This window comes from Vulpes vulpes, chromosome 10, assembly GCF_048418805.1.
Source record: "Vulpes vulpes isolate BD-2025 chromosome 10, VulVul3, whole genome shotgun sequence".
NCBI classification, from domain to species: Eukaryota; Metazoa; Chordata; class Mammalia; order Carnivora; family Canidae; genus Vulpes; species Vulpes vulpes.
The window spans coordinates 16,247,862-16,267,498 of record NC_132789.1 but is presented as its reverse complement, the minus strand read 5'-3'; the positions used below and the strand labels follow the sequence as shown (position 1 = coordinate 16,267,498).

Sequence of the window (19,637 nt, the reverse complement as noted above, 5' to 3'; positions counted from 1 at the left end):
TTAAAACAATTATTACTCATGTTTTTTATTGCATATAAAAATTATATTCCTGAACATAAGCTTATTTTTAAGTTACAATGATTTATTCACAAAAATGGTTTTTAATAGTTCTTTAATATTCTAACAAGTTTATCTACCATAACTTACATAATCCTTTTGTTGGTCGTATACCGTCCAAGGTTTTCTGCTATTTTAAATGATGCTTCAGGGAACATAAGGCTTTTTCTATATTTAAAACTGTTGCCTAAACCCAAATGCTATACCAAGAGACATAAACCTTTTAGGGTGAGAATGGGAAGATGATAACATTGTTCTGAAAGGAAAGTGCCAGAAATGATTTCCTAGATTCCAGAGGTGAGGTGGGCCTTGGTTCTGAGACAAGGGCAAGAAGAGGAAGAGCACTGATCTCTAGCTGGGGGGTTATTTCAGCATATGAAGGGTGGGCCTCAGGTCCCTTGTAGGTTTCCCAGGCGGTCACGAGGGCCTCCAGGGAACCAGTCAGGGGGGGTTCCTCACCAGGTGCTCTTCCCTGCTGGCCCTGTGAGTGGCCCTACTGAGCTTTCCTTGTCAGCAGAGTGAGGAGGTCAGGGTCCATGGTGGAACCAGTTCCAGAGGAAGCAGGAGCCAGGCTTCTACCAGGTTGCCTTTCGTATTGTTGCAGGACTTGGCTCCTTACCTACCAAGCGTGACGCCTGGCCTGAAAGCCTCCCTTTTGGACCCTGTACCTGAGGTGAGGCTGGGGGTAAGGGGAATAGGAGTTCATTATTTTAGTTTACTCCTCAGAAGATTGATTCCTGAGAATTCCCTATAAGGTGCTTTTGTGCCTGTCTGGTAGAAGGAAAGAGACCGAGGGGCCTCTCCCTACTCCTGCATGAGCCCCTCGTTTTGAAATGCTGCAACTCCTATGGCCCTGGCTCTTGGCTCCCTGACAGGTGCGGACAGTGTCTGCAAAGGCCCTTGGGGCTATGGTGAAGGGCATGGGGGAGTCGTGCTTTGAGGACTTGCTGCCGTGGCTGATGGAGACGCTGACCTATGAGCAGAGCTCCGTGGATCGCTCGGGCGCTGCACAAGGTGAGGCCAGGGCAGGCCCAGGGACCAAATTGGGAATGCCATCTAGGGGCCCTCAGATCCAGTGGGTCACTCCTCCTTTTGTTGCAGGGTTGGCCGAAGTCATGGCTGGCTTGGGGGTGGAGAAGTTGGAGAAGCTGATGCCAGAAATTGTGGCTACAGCCAGCAAAGTCGACATTGCACCCCACGTCCGAGATGGCTATATCATGATGTTCAACTACCTGCCTATCACCTTCGGGGACAAGTTCACTCCTTACGTGGGGCCCATCATCCCCTGTATCCTCAAAGTAGGCACCAGGGACTAGGCCAAGGGTAGCATTACTGAATGGGGCAGGATGCACGTGCTCTCCTTGGAGTCAGGGCTCCCTGCCAGCTGGGACTGGGTGGCCAGAATCCTCATCCTGCTCTTCAGGAGGTCCCATTTCCTTTGGGTCTGGTGCCTTGGGGGAGGCAGCCGTGGCTGACCCACCCTCTGTGTGTACAGGCTCTTGCTGATGAGAATGAATTTGTGCGTGACACCGCCCTGCGTGCAGGCCAGAGGGTCATCTCCATGTATGCTGAGACGGCCATCGCCCTGCTGCTGCCCCAGCTGGAGCAAGGCCTCTTTGATGATCTCTGGAGAATAAGGTAAGGCCTTGGGCAGAAAGATGCAGCGGTTCCAGCTTTGTGTTTTGGGAATTCTGATTAAGAAATGAGGAGGAAAATGTTGCCAGGAACTCTCAACTTCTCTAGATTCTTGCTCTTAGCTATTCAATAACTCTCCAGTTTTGTGTAACAGTGTCTCTATCCTGATTCTCTTTTGAAAAGTTTGCTCTACTTAGTACTTCAGTTTGTATTAGAACCTTAAACATGAATGCTCTTTAATCTGGAAATTTATCTTAGAAGTTGATTCTTGGACATTGATTCTAAAGACAGATTTGGTCAGGCACTTAAAGATTTATGTAGAAGGATGCTTGTTGCAGTATACTTTATCATTCAAAAAATTGAAAGTTGGTTTTAAAAAAGCCAGCCTATTCACATGGTGAGCTTTTATTCAGCCACTACAAGAAATGGTATAAGAAGACCACATTAGGGATCCCTGGGTGGTGCAGCGGTTTGGCGCCTGCCTTTGGCCCAGGGTGCGATCCTGGAGACCCGGGATCGAATCCCATGTCGGGCTCCCGGTGCATGGAGCCTGCTTCTCCCTCTGCCTGTGTCTCTGCCTCTCTCTCTGTGTGTGACTATCATAAATAAATAAAAATTAAAAAAAAAAAAAAAAAGAGAGAAGACCACCACATTAGCTGACGCAGGAAGTGTGGGCCACAGCCCAGTGCCTGTGGTGCAGGCCCACTTCCCACATTGGGTGGGACTGTGCATGTCTCTTAGATAGTGACTTGTATGGAGTGTCACCAGAGTGTCGGGGTGGCTGCCTTGGTAGGGGGAGTTTGGGTGGTTGGTTATTATTATTATTTTTTAAATTTTATTTATTCATGAGAGACACACAGAGACAGAGACATAGGCAGAGGGAGAAGCAGGCTCCATGCAGGAAGCTCGATGTGGGATTTGATTCCAGGACTCCGGGATCACTCCCTGAGCCACAGGCAGATGCTCAACTGCTGAGCCACCCAGGCAGTCCATGGGTGGTTGTTTACACTCACTTTTTTTTGTGTTTTTCTGTGGTTTTTGATTCTTTGCTTTGAATAGCACTATTATTTTTGCAGTTATTAAAAACAATAAACCTAATGTAATTTGAAGAGAAATGTAGTTTATCCTTCTAGGCCTCCCCTTACATGTCCAGTTCTAATGACCAGCACTCCTGGTTTCCTGTTAATGCTTTCTTATGTACCCTCCTTCTCTCTTCTTTCTAACTTTATTACAGAAATGTTCACATATGTTTTCTAAAAATGTTGGTTTTTCCCATTATCAAAATATGTTCATTAGTAGTAAACTTAGGAAGAAAATAAAGTGGGAAAGTGCAAAGAGATGAAAATCATCTGTAACTTCCCTCATTCCAAGATAATGAGCAGGAATATTTTGGGTGCGCTTCTTTCCAGCGCCTTTTTTGGTCAGGGTTCCATTGTTCCTCTGAGACTGCCCATTGTGGCGCTGTGACTCTGTTCTTGGCATCCTCCTCAGGTTCAGCTCTGTTCAGCTTCTCGGGGATCTGCTGTTCCATATCTCCGGGGTCACTGGGAAGATGACCACAGAAACTGCTTCTGAAGATGATAACTTTGGAACTGCCCAGTCCAACAAGGTGTGTACCTTGGGTTGGTTTTCTGCTTTTGGTGATGGTAGGGATGTGCTCTGGCACTCATGCTGTGGAGGTTCACTGCCCTGTGTTCTCCCTTCTTTTCCATTGCTGCAGGCTATCATCACTGCCCTGGGTGTAGATCGACGGAACCGAGTGCTGGCAGGGCTATACATGGGCCGCTCAGACACCCAGCTGGTTGTACGGCAGGCATCCTTGCACGTCTGGAAGATTGTGGTCTCTAATACCCCCCGTACCTTGCGTGAGATCCTTCCCACCCTCTTTGGGCTGCTGCTGGGTTTCTTGGCTAGCACGTGTGCAGATAAGAGAACTGTAAGTTTCTGGACATTGCTTCTGAACCAGCATCAGAGGCTAGGGTGCCTAGGGCCACCCCATATCTAAGAGGAGAGCATTTATTTATTTACGTAGTCATTCAATGGTTACTCTTAAAAATAAAACAGCCAGATATTTTGCCTGCAAGATGGATTTATTCAGGAATAACAGAGAATTGCAGTTTGGGAAATGTAAGCCTTGGCAAAACTATAGGCAACTCTGCTGAACATAGGAGTGATACATTCTCTTATAGAGGGAAGGGGGCCATCAGGAGGGCTGTTGTAAACAAAAAGGTCTGTTGGCGGAAACTGGGAGATTGAAGATTAGTGGCTGTTCATTGGCTGGTTTGTGATAGTCTCTCATTGGCTGGGCTCTTGCTGGCAGAGGAGAAAATCTTCCTTCATCCTGCTGGCCCAGTGAAGTATGTTTCTTCCTGTTCAGTCTGCAAGGTTCATCTTTTCCTGTTGTGTCTGAGTTGATGAAGAGTGGTAGGGTGTGGGAGTGTCCCATTCTGGGTTCCTGGCTCCCACTTTTTTAAATAAAGATTTATTCATTTGATAGAGAGTGCGCACATACATACATGCATGCATGAGCGCATGGAGGGATGGCAGAGGGGGAGGGAGAGAGAAACTTCAGACTTTGCACTTAGTGCTTAGCACATCAGGGTTCCAGTGCTAGGCTTGATATCATGACCCTGAGATCAGGACCTGAGCTGAAACCAAGAGTCAGATGCCTAACTGACTTTGCTACCAAGGCACCCCTCCTGATTCCATTCTGAAGGAGGTTTCCTTTTATTAATTTTCCCACAACAAATATTTATTAAGCACCTACTCTGTGCTAAGCAGGGGCCTAAAACTTGGGGATATGATGGGGAAGAAAGGCAGACTTATCCTTAGCCTCATGAGCTATACTCTGATAGAGGCGGTAGATGTTAATCAGCTCATCACACAAACAGATGTAAATGCAGCTATAGCAAATGCATGAGTGCCACAGATGCATATAATGGGCCTCTGACCAGCTGGGGGACAGGAGAAACTGCTCAGGAGAAATGATTCTTAAGGATAGAAAATGGGTAAGCACTAACCTGGTGAGGTCGTGTGAAAGTCGATTCCACATCAGGGGGAGAGGGCTTTAGATGTAAGAGTAGGATGTGCAGAAGCCATCAGTAGAGGCTGGATGGGGGCTGCTGGGTCTAGAGTGAGAAACTGAGGCAAGTGTATGAGCTGGGGCTGATCTAGGTGGGGGTGGGGCCAAGCATATTCTATGGTTGGGAAGACAGGTCCAGCCTGGGCTCGTGATTACTTCTCCCAATCCCCTCTGACCCACTTCCAGCCCCATCCCTGGCAAGCAAACTACGCATTGGCTCTAAAGAAGGGTTTGCATAAGGCCTTAGAGGAGATGGATTTGTTTTTTCCTTAAAAGCATTTGTGTCCAGTTCATTTCCCCTTGGGCAACAGTGCAGAATGAAGTGACTTCTAGGCTGTGGTTATCAGTTTAGGGAAGCTGGCTCTTGATCAGGCATCATATGATGAGTTTCCTGTTCATATATAAGGTGCTGGCTCTTGCTTTAGGTTGTGTAGGTATGTGTGACACAAAGAAATAATTGTGTTTTTTTAATGTTTTGCAAGCACTCTGGTGGCTCTTCAGGGCCAAGAGCATTTGGGGAAGTTGTGAGTGACTCAGATAAAATCTAGGAGGTCCAGGGCCCTCACTCTGGAGTTGCTTTCCAGGTACCCTGGCGTTTGTAAAGCATTGATGTCCTGGCTTGTCTCTCCTGACAGATTGCAGCAAGGACATTGGGTGATCTCGTCCGGAAGTTAGGGGAGAAAATCCTGCCCGAGATCATCCCCATCCTCGAGGAAGGCCTGCGGTCTCAGAAGAGCGACGAGAGGCAGGGCGTGTGCATTGGGCTGAGCGAGATTATGAAGTCCACCAGCCGGGATGCCGTGAGTGTTTTTTTTTTCTTTTCTTTTTTTTTTTTAGGGATTTTATTTATTTATTCATGAGAGACACACAGAGAGGCAGAGACACAGGCAGAGGGAGAAGCAGGCTCCCTGTGGGAAGCCCAGGATCACACCCTGAGCCGAAGGCAGACACTCAACCATTGAGCCACCCAGGTGTCCCGCCATGAGTGTCTTCTAAGGGCCCCACAGGTGACCCAATGTGCAGGGCTGTGGGCAGGTTACAGTAGAAGCTAGGAATACTTCACCCTCAGGACATGCAAGCCTTACTCCAGAGGGTGTTGCTGGAGGGTGTTGCTGGCAACCAGCTGGACTAGAGTTTCCTCGTCAGTTTCACAGGCTAAGAATGAAACACTTTGGAAGCCTTGAGTGGCCTGTGGAAATTGGAGATGATCTTTTTCTAATCACTACTGAGGCTGCTCCAGATTATTCCTTTTGTGCCTCTACTGCAGTTCATTTAAATGTGTGCTATCCTTGGTGGGGAGGGGAGGGCATACACGCATGGGTATGCTAGGGCTGCAGAAGCCGAGGGGGGTGGGGTGCGCACATTCTTATAGAGTAGAGCAGATGAGTGTAAGTACCCTGTTGGTGGAAATGTGTCATTTCTGGCAGTGATGCTGTCCTGTAGCAGCCACATTCAGGAGGCCGGTGATCCTTGCCCTTAGCTTACTTTCTGAGGGTGATCCTTGAAACATTCCTGGGAAATAGATGGAGCAAGCATAGGACTCTCAGTTGGCATAAAAGCTGTGAAGTGGCTGGTTAGAAATGTAAGCATGTGGCCAATTGTTTAGCCTGAGTGAGCATCCTCCTTTGAGCTACTGGCCTTTTCTCCTATGTGTATCAGTATAGGTATTACATTTGGGGGTTCACCTTTGCATTTGACAAAAAATACAAATTGTCACCACCTAAAGTTGTGATTCATCAAATAGTTACTGAGTCCCTTCAAAGGCTGAGACCTCTGTTGATGAGGTTGATGCATAATCAGCTCTCTGGTTCATAGTGGGCTTTACTTTGTTGGGGACTGGTTCTAAAGGGAGCAGAGCTATCTTCGGTCCTGCAGTCACCCCAAAGATGTCATCGAGGAGCAAGTGTTTGAGTTGAGTCTTAAAGGACTTGGAGTTTTCCAAGAGATGAGCAAGAGAGAGAATCAGGAGAGGAGCCACGCCCTGCAAGGTCCTGCTGTGGGAAGGAGCTCCTGTGGGAGATGGACAGGATCTGGAGAACTCATCTAAAAAATCAGGCTCCTCAGGTGTAGGCTGCATATCCTCACTGTTTCTTTCTACTTGCCCATTTTCACAAAACCAGTAAGTTAAAAGAAAAGTCAGGCCTAGGGGTGGTGGCAGCCAGGCTGGGCCAGAGGTCCTCATCATCCCCCTCACTACACCCCCCACCTGCATGTGCTCCTTCACTGCCTCTGCCACCTCAGGTACAGTGCACGGGTGTTCTCATAGGTGCTGTATTTCTCTGAGTCCCTCGTACCCACGGCGAGGAAGGCTCTGTGTGACCCACTGGAGGAGGTCAGAGAGGCCGCGGCCAAGACCTTTGAGCAGCTGCACTCCACCATCGGCCATCAGGCTCTGGAGGACATCCTTCCATTTTTACTGAAACAGCTGGTGAGTGGATCTGCCACACACCTACCAGTTTGGCTTTTACTGTCTCTGTAGAAGCAAAATGCAGGGGACTTATTCTGCCAAGGCAGCCACAGTGTGGGCCCCTGAGAGAGTGGGTGCAGCAGGCTCAGACTTAGCTCTGTGCTTCTTCTTCAACAGTCAGTAAATGTGGGTGCAGCGGGCAGGGAGGGAGGAAAGTAGTGAAGGAAGTTGGTGGCTGGTCTAGACAGCACAGGTGAGGACAGGAGCCAGCTCCTGAGCGTTGCCCCCCCGATGCCCCTCTGCAGGATGATGAGGAAGTTTCAGAATTTGCCTTGGATGGTTTGAAGCAAGTTATGGCCATCAAGAGTCGTGTGGTGCTCCCCTACCTCGTGCCCAAGGTAAATCCCACCCCGTGGCAAATCCCCGCTGGCCCAGAAACCACAGCCATGTGATCATCCCCAGGCCTGCTGTGGAGACCCTCTTCTGAGCTCAGACGTTGGGGGAGGCTGGTGGTGGGCGCAGGGTGCCCTGGAGCAGACACTGCCTGGAACAGCGGCGATGGGATCTCCCAGAGCCTAGCAAAGCTGCCAGCACGGGGCAGCGGTCACTCTACTGACTTTCATCGTCCTACAGCTGACGACTCCACCTGTCAACACCCGGGTGCTGGCTTTCCTTTCATCTGTGGCCGGTGATGCTTTGACCCGTCATCTTGGAGTGATCCTCCCAGCGGTCATGTTGGCCCTGAAGGAGAAGCTTGGGACTCCAGACGAGCAGCTGGTGAGTGTCACGATTATTCCTGACAGCTTTCTAACAGCCGTCCTGATCTGCCCTGGAAGAGCTGTGCTCAGCCTGGGTGTCCCCTGTGGTTTCAGGAGATGGCCAACTGTCAGGCCGTGATCCTCTCAGTGGAGGATGATACTGGGCATCGGATCATCATCGAGGATCTGCTGGAAGCCACTCGCAGCCCTGAGGTGGGCATGAGGCAGGCTGCCGCCATCATCCTTAACATTTACTGTTCACGCTCAAAGGCTGACTACACCAGCCACCTGCGGAGCCTGGTCTCTGGCCTGATCCGCCTCTTCAATGACTCCAGCTCAGTGGTTCTGGAAGAGAGTTGGGATGCCCTGAATGCCATCACCAAGGTGAGGGGGTTACTGACTGCATAGCCAGCTTTTGATTATAGACCAGCCCAGATGCTTGGAAAATTAGACTCTTAAAATAAACCATGACGTACCTATCGGGAAGCTTTAGCGTTCATCAGTCCATGGCCAATCTTTCTCATACTCCCACCCACACCCTTCCCCCTGCTGTAATTTTGAAGCAGTCTTGGGAGGGCTGTACTTAGAGCACTGACATCCTCTCTGCTTTTTCCTGGCTTCCTACAGAAGCTTGATGCTGGCAACCAACTGGCACTAATTGAAGAACTGCACAAAGAAATCCGACTCATAGGGAACGAGAGCAAAGGCGAGCACGTGCCAGGGTTCTGCCTCCCTAAGAAGGTAAGCCAGGGCCCCACAAGGGGTGGTGCTACAGGCACGCAGCCTTCCTTTGCTGCCACCCTCAGTCCCAGCTCTGTGGCAGGGCAGATGACTTAGTTCTTAGTGCTGTTCTGCACCCTCACAGAAGTTTGTTTCTTCCCCGTGGTGGCCACGTGAGGACAGGGCCTGTGCCACTTTCACTTTAAACTGTGGAGGCCATCTTAGCCAGGGGAAGCCAGTCACAGAGGGGACAACTTGTGAACCTATGTGTGATGGGCCTGCCAGAGCTCTTCGCTTCTCGTGACTGCCCAGTCAGGACTGTTCCCCAGCCAGCACCCTCTTAGGCTGTGACTGTGGCACCTGAACTAGTCTCTCTTATGGAGTCACAGAGAGGATAGCTGACAGGAGGTCTGTGCTTTGCACAGGAGACTGCTGAGCCCAGTGCCTTTGAGATTGGACTCTCACGTGTGGTTCTCTTGTCAGGGAGTAACCTCCATCCTTCCAGTGTTGCGGGAGGGTGTCCTGACTGGCAGCCCAGAACAGAAAGAGGAAGCGGCTAAAGCTCTAGGTTTGGTGATCCGCCTGACCTCTGCTGATGCCCTGAGGCCCTCTGTGGTCAGCATCACTGGTCCTCTGATCCGCATCCTGGGGGACCGGTTCAGCTGGAACGTGAAGGCAGCCCTGCTTGAAACACTCAGTCTCTTGCTGGCCAAGGTGAGCCACTTACGCGTTTATCTCTCAGTCCGTTTGGGTCTTAGAACAGATCTGTGTGCCCGTTGGTGTCACGTGGCAGCAAAGTGACAGCTTATGATGGAGAAGCAGCATGGTAGAGGCAGTTGAGACATTGGATGCTCTCTACCCAGTGGTCAATTCCAGGTCTACCATTTAGTAGCTATGTGGCTGGAATGACCTTGGGAAAGTCCAGTGATCTCTGAGCCTGTCTCCTATGATTGGGAGTGGTGCCCAGCCAGAAGAGGTGCCACTGGGCACATTGCCTGACATCCTGAGCACTCCAGACTAATGCACATTGCTGGTTTTGGGGGTTTTTTTTGTTTGTTTGTTTGTTTGTTTTTCACATTGTTGGTTTTTGAAGAACTGTTGATTCAAAGGAAGAAATCCTGGGCTACATAAATGCAATTGAACATTGTTTAGGTATGCTTCTGTTCCTTACTGCTGTCTTATAAAGAGGGATGCAGAGGGTCTGATCAGGGATTAAAAGAAGTTTTAGAGCAGCTGGGAATAACTTCAGTCTGCCAAAAGTGTAAGAAGCAAAGAGCCAGCATATTAACCATTTCTAACATTTTATGGGGCAATTATTAAGCCCTTTCAATTTAAAAATTTATAAACAGAGCTAATATTTGTTACAAAAACTTTTTTTTTTTTTTTAATTCTTACTTGCAGTTTGGAAACTAAAGCAAGCTTGAAATTTGTAGCTTTATTTTCCCCTGTTGAGGGAAAGGTGTGGGGAGCAACTTCCCAGATAAAACATGGTCTTATGAGCATCAGTCTTACTCTATAGAAGATGGGGTCTTTTTAAAAAAGTTAAGTATCATTTTCACCTGCGTTCTGTGCTGTTCTCTTTTTTTTTTTTTTTTAATTTTTAAAATATATTTATTCATGAGAGACACAGAGAGAGAGAGAGAGAGAGAGAGAGAGAGAGGCAGAGACACAGGCAGAGGGAGAAGCAGGCTCCATGCGGGAAGCCTGACATGGGACTCGATCCGGGGTCTCCAGGATCACGCCCTGGGCTGAAGGCAGTGCTAAATCACTGAGCCACCTGGGCTGCCCTGTGCTGTTCTCTTTAAAAAGAAAAAAAAGGTTCTGTTTATTTATTTGAGAGAGAACATGCGTGTGTGAGCATGAGCAGAGGGAGGGCAGAAGGAAACTGAAGCAGACTCCCTGCTGAGCACTGAGCCTTGATGCAGGGCTCAACCCTATGACCCCGAGATTATGACCTGAGCCCAAATCATGAGTTGGATGCTTAATCAACTGAGCCACCCAGGCACTTCTGTATTGTTCTTTTCTATGGTGTTCTATAGCTTGGTATACAAATGGAGCCCTTCCGGGATCCCTGGGTGGCGCAGCGGTTTGGCGCCTGCCTTTGGCCCAGGGTGCAATCCTGGAGGCCCGGGATCGAATCCCACATCGGGCTCCCAGTGCATGGAGCCTGCTTCCCCCTCTGCCTGTGTCTCTGCCTCTCTCTCTCTCTCTCTCTCTCTCTCTCTCTCTCTCAATGTGATCGTTAAAAAAAATAAATAAATAAAAACAAAACAAAAAACAAATGGAGCCCTTCCCTCACACAATTTGTTTCTTGGGTCATAATTCAGTGTCATCCATGGCCGGATGGTTCCTACCTCCGATAGACTGGATTCATTCCATAGTGTGCCTCCCAGCAGCCTGTAACCCCTGACCCCAGTATTTCCACACCTTCAAGTAGCTACTTTGATTATCCCATTTAGCAGTGGATAAATCTTCAGTCTTGGGAGGGGATCTCTTTCTGAGATCATTTGTTTCATAGGATTGTTCTGAGGGCTTCATATTAGTGCTTAGCCGCTTAGCCTGCATATCGATTGTTCAGAAGATGCACCTGCCTTTATGCATCTAGTCCATTGCCCTGTCTTGGTGCTATAAAAGGCCTTCAGTAGGGCTGACAGCCGTTGTCCTGCCCTGCCCTGCCCTGCCCTGCCCTGCCCTCCCCTCCCCTCCCCTCCTCTCTCCTCTGTCCCCCGGGGAGGGACAGAGTGAGAGGGACAAGCAGACTCCCCACTGAGCAGGGAGCCCAACGTGGGGCTCGATCCCAGGACCCTGGATCACGACCTGAGCCAAAACCAAGTCAGTTGCTTAACCAGCTGAGCCATCCAGGTGTCCCTGCCCTGCTCTTTCATATATATGGAGATGGAGGTTTCATGTTATTAGTCTGTGTGGACTGGTCTCCACTAAAGCCAACTGATGGCTCCCTTGGAGGTGGTGGTGGTGGCAGTGCTGGTGGTCCTCTTCCTGTTCCTCCCAGTTTAGGGAAGGATGCTGAAAATGGAACTGAGCAGAACCTGTCCATGCTGGTTGTCCTCTCTTGTGGAATATCTATTTCTAGCCTGCATGAAGGAGCTGGTTCCGCCCATGGTGGTTTATGATTGTTTTCGTGCCTGTAGTTGCTGTGGCCTTGGATTCTACCACAGCTGTGCTTTCATGCGTGGGTCTCTCAAACAGGTTGGGATTGCCCTGAAGCCCTTTCTGCCCCAGCTACAGACCACTTTTACCAAAGCCTTGCAGGACTCCAATCGGGGGGTACGTCTGAAGGCTGCTGATGCGCTAGGGAAGCTCATCTCCATCCATATCAAGGTGGACCCCCTCTTCACAGAGCTCCTAAATGGAATCCGTGTCATGGAAGACCCGGGTGTCAGGTGAGGTGCCGCTGGGGCAATGCTATGGCCATGAGGAGGCCAGGCAGCTGCTGACGCCTTCCAGGGCCGGGGTGGCCTATGTGGGTGGGAGCAGTGGTAAAGGAGAGGAAGGGTTTAAGTTGAGTGCATTGGTTCTGTAGGGACACCATGCTGCAGGCCCTGAGGTTTGTGATTCAGGGCGCGGGGGCCAAAGTGGACGTGGTCATTCGGAAGAACATTGTTTCACTCCTGCTAAGCATGCTGGGACACGATGAGGTATGGCTGCAGGTGGATAGCAGGGCTGGTGGGCTCCATTGGTTCCCCTTCTCTTTGCTTTGGTTGGTGTCTCTGGTTTGTGTTAGAAGAACTTGGTACAGCTGCCACCCACTCCATGGTAATAGTCATTCCTGATGTTCCTGTCGCCCCTTATGGTTTGCCAAGCATTCAGTTGTGAGGGACACGGGGGCGGGTAGTGTTGATGGTTCTGATTCACAGAAAGGTCAGGTTTTCACAGTAAGGAAAGTAAAGGCCTCTCATGAACTTGCCGTCTAACCTTAAGCCACTTTTTTTGTCTCTGCCCCTCATTTCCCCACGTGTAAAGTGAAGAAGTTCATTTATTGGTTCAGGAAACACTTGCTGAGACAAAGAGCCTAGCACAGAGGTGGGGCAAGTGTTGTTGCAGCCCTTAAGAAACTCAGAGTTTGGGGTCTGGGACACCAGGTGGGAGGTCTTGGCCCTGTTGGAGAGGGCGAGACTCCCTCAGGGCTGCCCCTCTAGCAAGAGGTGGGACCAAAGCCCGAGTCCAAGCTCTGTGACCTCTCCTGTGGTCTTAGTTCCTTCCTTCTCCAGCCTAGAAGCATCTGTTAAGTACTTGTTGGCAGCTCAGCACTGTGGCAGGTCCAACTGTGGGTTGAGTCAGTCTATGGATAAGAATTTTCTTTCTCCTCTGACAGCTAGCCCTCTGTGGTGCGACCTACTTTACATCTGTGGGGCTAATGTCTGGAGTGAGCCTTGGGGTTCACATAGTCTGCACATTGGCATGTGCCCATGGGGGCCTGGCCCTGATTGCTCTTGGGCTTAACCCTGCTTAGGAAGTCCAGCCTAGTCCCCAGCTGATGCTCGCCGACTGGAGCCCCCGCCTTCTCTCAGGGTACAGATGGGAGACTCTGCCTTCCTTTGGTCACAGTCTGTCAGGGTTTTTACACGGCCATGCCCAGTGTAAGCAAAAGTTAGTATTTAGGCCAATTTGCATTTCACCACAGTGAAGCTTAAAATAGATCCTGTTGGAGAGAGTGGGTGTCAGAGAGAGCCAGCTTTAGCCTTGCTTGGCACCTGGGCTTCTGCTTGGAGCTCAGAGGCCCAAACTGTGGTCAGACTGTTCTCCCCCTACTCAGAACGTCCCATGGGTCAGTGGTAGCCAGGGTGCCATCCTGGCATTAGCCTCTCAGCAGGTCATTAGTTCCTGCTTGGTTGATTGGTTGGTTTGGGGGGAGACACATCAGGTTGGTGCATATTAGTAATAGCTCATAACTTAAAACCCACCTCCTCACTCTCCCATAGTTAGCTGGCTATGGAGGAGCAGCAAGGAGCAGGTTGCTGTTTTGGCTGATTTTGACAGAAAGTGCTCAGTTTTCACTTGTTTTCCTTGGGTTGACGAGTGGCTGGCTTCATTCTGACTTCCTAGGACAAACCCAAAATAATGAAGGTGGAACTAGGGGACCAACACAGTAGAGAGATAACAGGGTGTCGCTCTGGACATAGGATGACACACAAGGTGGCAGGGAGGAGTGCTGGGAGGGAAAGGAGCTCAGAGCAGTTCTCTAGCTGATGTCCAGTGACGTGGGCAGGGGCCTCCCCTCTCTGTGCCCCTCTCAGCCTCCCAGGGCTGTTGATAGTGATTGAGATAATACACAGAAAACATGCCGACTTTTCAAGAAGGAAGGTGCTACGTCAGTACGGTTATTACTGCTGTTAGGATGACAATTACCATATGCACACACTGGAGTTTTCTATAATTGAGCGAAGTGCTGGGCGTGTGGTGGTTCACTCCACACCCAGCGGCGGCTGCCATGAATGGCAGTCCTGCTCTGGCAGCAGGAGCATAAAGTGCCTCGAGTGAGGATAGGACGTAGAGCTCCCGAGTCGCCTTGGTCTGCCACCTCCCCGGCCCTCCATCCTGGGCACAGTGGCTGGCCCCGCTGACCTTGGAGCTGGTGGAGCGGCTCATGCTGCCTCATTCGCTTTTGTGCTCTGTCAGGACAATACTCGCGTCTCCTCAGCCGGCTGCCTGGGTGAGCTGTGTGCCTTTTTGACTGAAGAGGAGCTCAGCGCTGTTCTTCAGCAGTGCTTGCTGGGTAGGTTCCCTGGGGGACCCCCTGCAGGGCCTGTCTCCCTTTTGCCTTGAGGGGTTGTCTAGCAGCTAGCCTCTCCTAGGGAATTGAGCTCTTGAAACAAAATGGAGTCTCCAGTGGGTCCTGTAGCCCCTTGCGTCTCTGCTCAGAGAACACAGCTGCAAGTCTGGAGCAGCTTGAGAGAGACCTCTCCTTAACTTGCCACATTGGGTGGGCGGGGGCTTGGGGGGGCTGTCCATGGGCAGTGTTCACAGGGATTTCTGCTAGGCTTAGGTGGGGTAGGTCTGGGGGCGTCATGGGTGGTAGGGGCCTACAGTAAAGTGCACGTTGACCCAGTTGTGTCCTTCCACTCAGCGGATGTGTCTGGCATTGACTGGATGGTTCGGCATGGGCGGAGCCTGGCACTGTCCGTGGCTGTGAACGTGGCTCCCAGCAGACTCTGTGTGGGCAGATATAGCAGTGAAGTTCAGGACATGATCCTCAGCAATGCCATGGCAGACAGGGTAAGGCTTAGGGGCCACCAGACCTTCCCCCTTCCCTAGCCCAAAATCCACCACCATAGGCTTGCTGATGCAACATAGGCTGGGGCGGTGAGAGGCCTGGGCTCAAATTTTGCCTTTGCCAATAACCTTCTGTGCCCTTGGGCCTCAGTTCTATCATCTGTAAAGAATAAGGAATTTGGGTGGGAGCATCTAGAGGTCCCTTCTGGGTCATAAGGTCTCTGAACCTCATTCCTGGGAAGCAGAGACACGGGCTCTGTCTGCCTTATAGCCAGGGCAGCCTGTCTGCAAGAGAGCTGTCAAGGAATCTTGGATGCGAAGTTGTATGTGTGGAGGGGTTGCTTGTGTGAGGGGCCAGGGTCCTGGAGGTTCCTGGGGATGGGAAAGAGCCTGTCCCTGCTGCTCCGAGGAAGGAGCAGGGTGCCGCCCCGTCTAGCTGTCTCCTCTCCCCACAGATCCCGATTGCGGTAAGCGGGATCCGGGGCATGGGCTTCCTAATGAAGCATCACATTGAGACAGGAGGAGGACAGTTGCCGGCCAAACTCTCCAGCCTGTTCGTTAAGGTGAGTGGGGGCAGCCTGGCTTGTGAGAAGGACCCATGACCGAAGAACACTAGGACTGTGCTGTCAGACTGGTGTGTGTTTCAGGAGTTCTCTGCACATAACCTACATTACATCTCTGAACCCTTGGGCGTGGAACACAAGAGTGGCTTGGTTTGCTTTTTTTCTCTGGAAGAGTGCCTGACTTCTTGCCAAATTCTCAAGTAGACCTGCCACTGCAAATCAAGAACCACTATTTTATATTTTTTAAAAGACATGTTTTAATTTTATCCTTTCTCAAATGTGTTCTGTTGTATCACATCGTAATTTGCATTTGTCTATGGCTAATGATGTAGAACAGATTTTTTTTTTTTTTTTTTTTGAAGATTTTATTTGGGGCACCTTGGTGGCTCATTCAATTAAGCATCTCCCTTCGGCTCAGGTAATGATCCCAGGAGCTCCACACTGGGCTTCCTCCTCGGTGGAGAGTGGAGGAGAGTGCACACATGATTGAGGGGAGGGGTAGAGTGGGGAGGGAATCTCAAGCAGACTCCACACCTGAGTGCAGAGGCCATTGCAGGGCTCAATATCACTACCCTGAGATTGCCAGCTGAGCTAAAACCAAGAGTCAAGTTGGCTGCTTTACCAACTAAGCTATCCAGGTGCCCCTGTAGAACAATTTTTATGTGCTTAGTAGCCATTCCCACGTTCACTTGATGGAGTGTTTATTGAAATCTTGTACGGTTCCTAAAATTGCATTCTTTCTTTTCTGATACTGAAGTATTAAGAGCTATTTATGTATTCTGCACATAAGAACTTTGAGAACCACTATCTTAGGCATTTTCTCTAGGCATCTGGATTTAGTAAGCTTTGGGATAGACTTGGGTTCAAATCTTGACAAATCTTTTCTTCCCTGCCTCCTTTTTGCTTGTATGGCACTTATTATGGTTATTGTGGTGGCTGCAGGGCCCCAATTACGGAAGCCCAGGAGCCAGTGGGGCCCCTACTGCATGCTTCTCAAACACCAGCAGGCACACCCTCAGAACCAGAGTCTGCATTAAGAGGCAGGGCCACCTATGAGACTCTGCCTTTGTAACCAGCTCCCAGGTGAAGTCAGTGCTGCTGGTGTACAGACCTTGATCTGAGTGGTGAGGTTCCTGGAGACCCCCAGAGCCCTGCTGAAAGTTCTCAGGGCTCCCATTAGACCGAGCCTGTGTGACGGCTTCACCTTGCACACAGCTCTACTGCCGTGTTTATCAAGTGAGGCTCTTCTGTGTGCCCAGCTGGGCTGGACCCTCAGGGCATAGAGGTGCACAGGGCAGACCAGATCTGCAGAGTTGGAGAGCCACAGAAAACTTGTGGGGGTGGGGAGGCTCCTGATTTAGAGAGGGGTCATCAGGAGAAACCTCCAAGGGCAGACACTTGAACTGAGGCCTGAAGGAGGAGGAGGAGCCAAGTACGGGAGGCCTCGGGGCAGGCACATCCCAAGTGGTAGGATCAATCTGCACAGAGCCCCGAGGGTAGGAAGGAGCATGTGTGTCTGAGGAAGTGAAAGCCCCATGTGGGCCAAAAGTAGTGAGCAAAAGGGAGAGTGGCATGAGACAAGGTGGGAGAGAGGCATCTAGTCACAGCCTGTCACCCACGAGGGGGAAGGAAGGCATCGGGAAGGAGCCGTGGGGTCAGTTTCCAGAGGAGGAGGGAGTGTCAGGGTGGAAATTTGGGCTTCCTTGAGAAACAGACTGGATGTACCTGACTAAAAGCTTCTGGCCCTCCCCACAGTGTCTGCAGAACCCATCCAGTGACATCAGGCTGGTAGCCGAGAAGATGATCTGGTGGGCAAACAAGGACCCACTGCCTCCTCTGGACCCTCAGGCCATCAAACCCATCCTAAAGGCTCTTCTGGACAACACCAAGGATAAAAACACTGTCGTGAGGGCCTACAGCGACCAGGCAATTGTCAACCTCCTCAAGATGCGGCAGGGTGAAGAAGTGTTTCAGGTGGGCACCTAGGCTGGCAGCCTCCCCAGAGCCTGCTGTGGGCACTTGGCTCATGGCTCCTTCTGTGAGCCATCTTCAAGTATCACACTTTGCTCAGCCACCCCCTATGCTGAATGTTAGGGGCAGATTGTGGTCAGGTGACTGGTCTAGTACCTAAAAACAATCCTCTGTTCCTGTGGCGTTCAGGCTTCTTTCAGCAACAGAGCCCTTTCTCTAAATAAAGTCTTACATGGCACCCAAACCTATGAAACCAATCCCAGGCAGACTGCCTGGTGAAACCCAGAGCCCTGCTCATGCGCTCCTCCACCCCCAGGCACCTTTTAACAAAAAATTAAAATTAAGATTTATTTATTCATAAGAGAGAGAGGCAGAGACATAGGCAGATGGAGAAGCAGGCTCCCTGTGGGGAGCCTGATGTGGGACTGGATCCCAGGGTCCTAAGCCAGGGGACACACTCAACCACTGAGCCACTCAGGCATCCTGCAAAATTTTTTTTTTTTTTTTTAAGATTTTACTTATTTATTCATGAGATACAGAGAGAGAGGCAGAGACACAGGTAGAGAGAGAAGCAGGCTCCACGCAGGGAGCCCAACGTGGGACTCGATCCTGAGTCTCCAGGATCACGCCATGGACCAAAGGTGGCGCTAAACTGCTGAGCCACCCGGGCTGCCCCCCAAAATTTTTTTAAGTGATCTCTACACTCAGCATGGGGCTTGAATTCACGTCAAGATCAAGAGTCGCATGCTCCACCAATCGAGCCAGCCAGGCACCCCCTGTTCCCCAGTCACCTTTAGAGCACTGAAGACCCTCTCTGCCCCCAGGTGCACCCCATCTCAGCACAGGAAAAGCATGAGGCACAGTTTTCTTGGCTTCCCAGGGATCTATCAGACTCCTTTATTTTGTCAGATTCCATCAGAGCGCATCTAGTTCTGAGGTTAACTGGTTTTTGCCTTGGCTTGGAGAAACCCGAAGCCAAATTTTCTGACTACGTCTCCTCCTTTCCATCTTCCCCATAGGCCCTCTCTAAGATCCTGGATGTGGCCAGTTTGGAGGTGCTGAATGAGTGCAACCGCCGGTCCCTGAAGAAGCTGGCCAGCCAGGCCGACTCCATGGAGCAGGTGGATGACACCATTCTGACCTGATGGGACTGGGCCCCGCCCGCTGGGCTCCACCTCTTTGTTCAATGTTTTCATTTTTGAAAATACGTTTGTTCTGATGGGGAGCTTAGAAGATGGCAGAAAGTTCCCAGAAAATATTTTAATATTTCAACAGACCACAGCCAAAGCCTTAAACCCACACACAACTGAAAATTGCCTCCTTCATCTCTCACCTTTTTCTTTGGAGAAGAGACGAAAAAGCACATGCGTGAGCCTCACCAAATGGTAGCCAGGAGCTGATAATCCAGCTAAGCATGGCTAGGTCTGGAACATGAGGGGTCAGACTTCTGGTTCCCCTTCCCCTGTGCTTGAGCTCTGCTTTGGGAGCCAGTGCTACTAGCCTTTGCCTAGATCCTGAGTGGGGCACTGAACCGTGGAGGTCGGCCCGGTTGCTGTGTCTTGGCGTGGCTGGCTTTACAATGTGTGGCCTGATTGGATCTGACCCCTGTCGGGTGAACGTGACACTCACAGCGCCCTGGCAGTTCACAAGTCGGGGAGGGGTATTGGTTTAAATGCAGGTTGTTTGAAGGAGGAATGTTTAATAAAGGCTTTGATTTAATCTTGACATAAGCAGATTTTTTAAAAAATCTCCAAGCATCCATTAAACATGAAGCTTTCTGCATCAGGAATAAGGCAAGGCTCACAACTGTTCTTGTGAATGTCGGCTGTGCTTTGGCTTCTGGGCGTCTCTCCTGTTCTGGCAAGTCTTGCAGAAATCTACACACTTCACTGTCCTGATGTTGGGCCTCGGGCAGTGTGCAGCCAGGCTGGTGATCTCACTGAGTATGGAGCATGCAGGGGTCAAATAAGCCACTTGCCTGTTTTGTCCTGACTCAGAAAGGTGGGCTGCTTCTGACAGTCAAATTTTAAAGAGAAGTCCATCCCCTCCGTGCAGTAAGAAAGAACCACATTCCTGTAGTCAGAGGACTTGTGGGGGAGGGGGAAAGCAAAGTTCCAGCTCAGCATCTGCCTCCTTTATGAATGACTTCCTTCCTCCTGGTTCTTAGAAGGCTCGTGATCCACATGTCCTGTCTGATGGAGCACACCCCTCTG

General features: G+C 50.4%; 1 protein-coding gene across 1 annotated transcript in view; it reads left to right on the top strand.

Annotated features, from left to right (window-relative positions):
• Positions 1–19,149, top strand: part of GCN1 (GCN1 activator of EIF2AK4) — a 60,520-nt gene extending 41,371 nt beyond the window's left edge. The window contains exons 39-58 of the mRNA XM_072722987.1: positions 662–730; positions 933–1,071; positions 1,159–1,355; positions 1,553–1,695; positions 3,184–3,301; positions 3,413–3,628; positions 5,410–5,574; positions 7,041–7,202; positions 7,487–7,579; positions 7,815–7,958; positions 8,054–8,323; positions 8,567–8,680; positions 9,143–9,373; positions 11,867–12,060; positions 12,201–12,315; positions 14,297–14,393; positions 14,745–14,893; positions 15,346–15,453; positions 17,209–17,427; positions 18,444–19,149. Of these exons, the coding sequence (XP_072579088.1) occupies positions 662–730; positions 933–1,071; positions 1,159–1,355; positions 1,553–1,695; positions 3,184–3,301; positions 3,413–3,628; positions 5,410–5,574; positions 7,041–7,202; positions 7,487–7,579; positions 7,815–7,958; positions 8,054–8,323; positions 8,567–8,680; positions 9,143–9,373; positions 11,867–12,060; positions 12,201–12,315; positions 14,297–14,393; positions 14,745–14,893; positions 15,346–15,453; positions 17,209–17,427; positions 18,444–18,569 (3,069 nt within the window). The 3' untranslated portion in view covers positions 18,570–19,149. The remainder of the gene's footprint in view (positions 1–661; positions 731–932; positions 1,072–1,158; positions 1,356–1,552; positions 1,696–3,183; positions 3,302–3,412; positions 3,629–5,409; positions 5,575–7,040; positions 7,203–7,486; positions 7,580–7,814; positions 7,959–8,053; positions 8,324–8,566; positions 8,681–9,142; positions 9,374–11,866; positions 12,061–12,200; positions 12,316–14,296; positions 14,394–14,744; positions 14,894–15,345; positions 15,454–17,208; positions 17,428–18,443) is intronic.
• Positions 19,150–19,637: the final 488 nt, after the last annotated feature.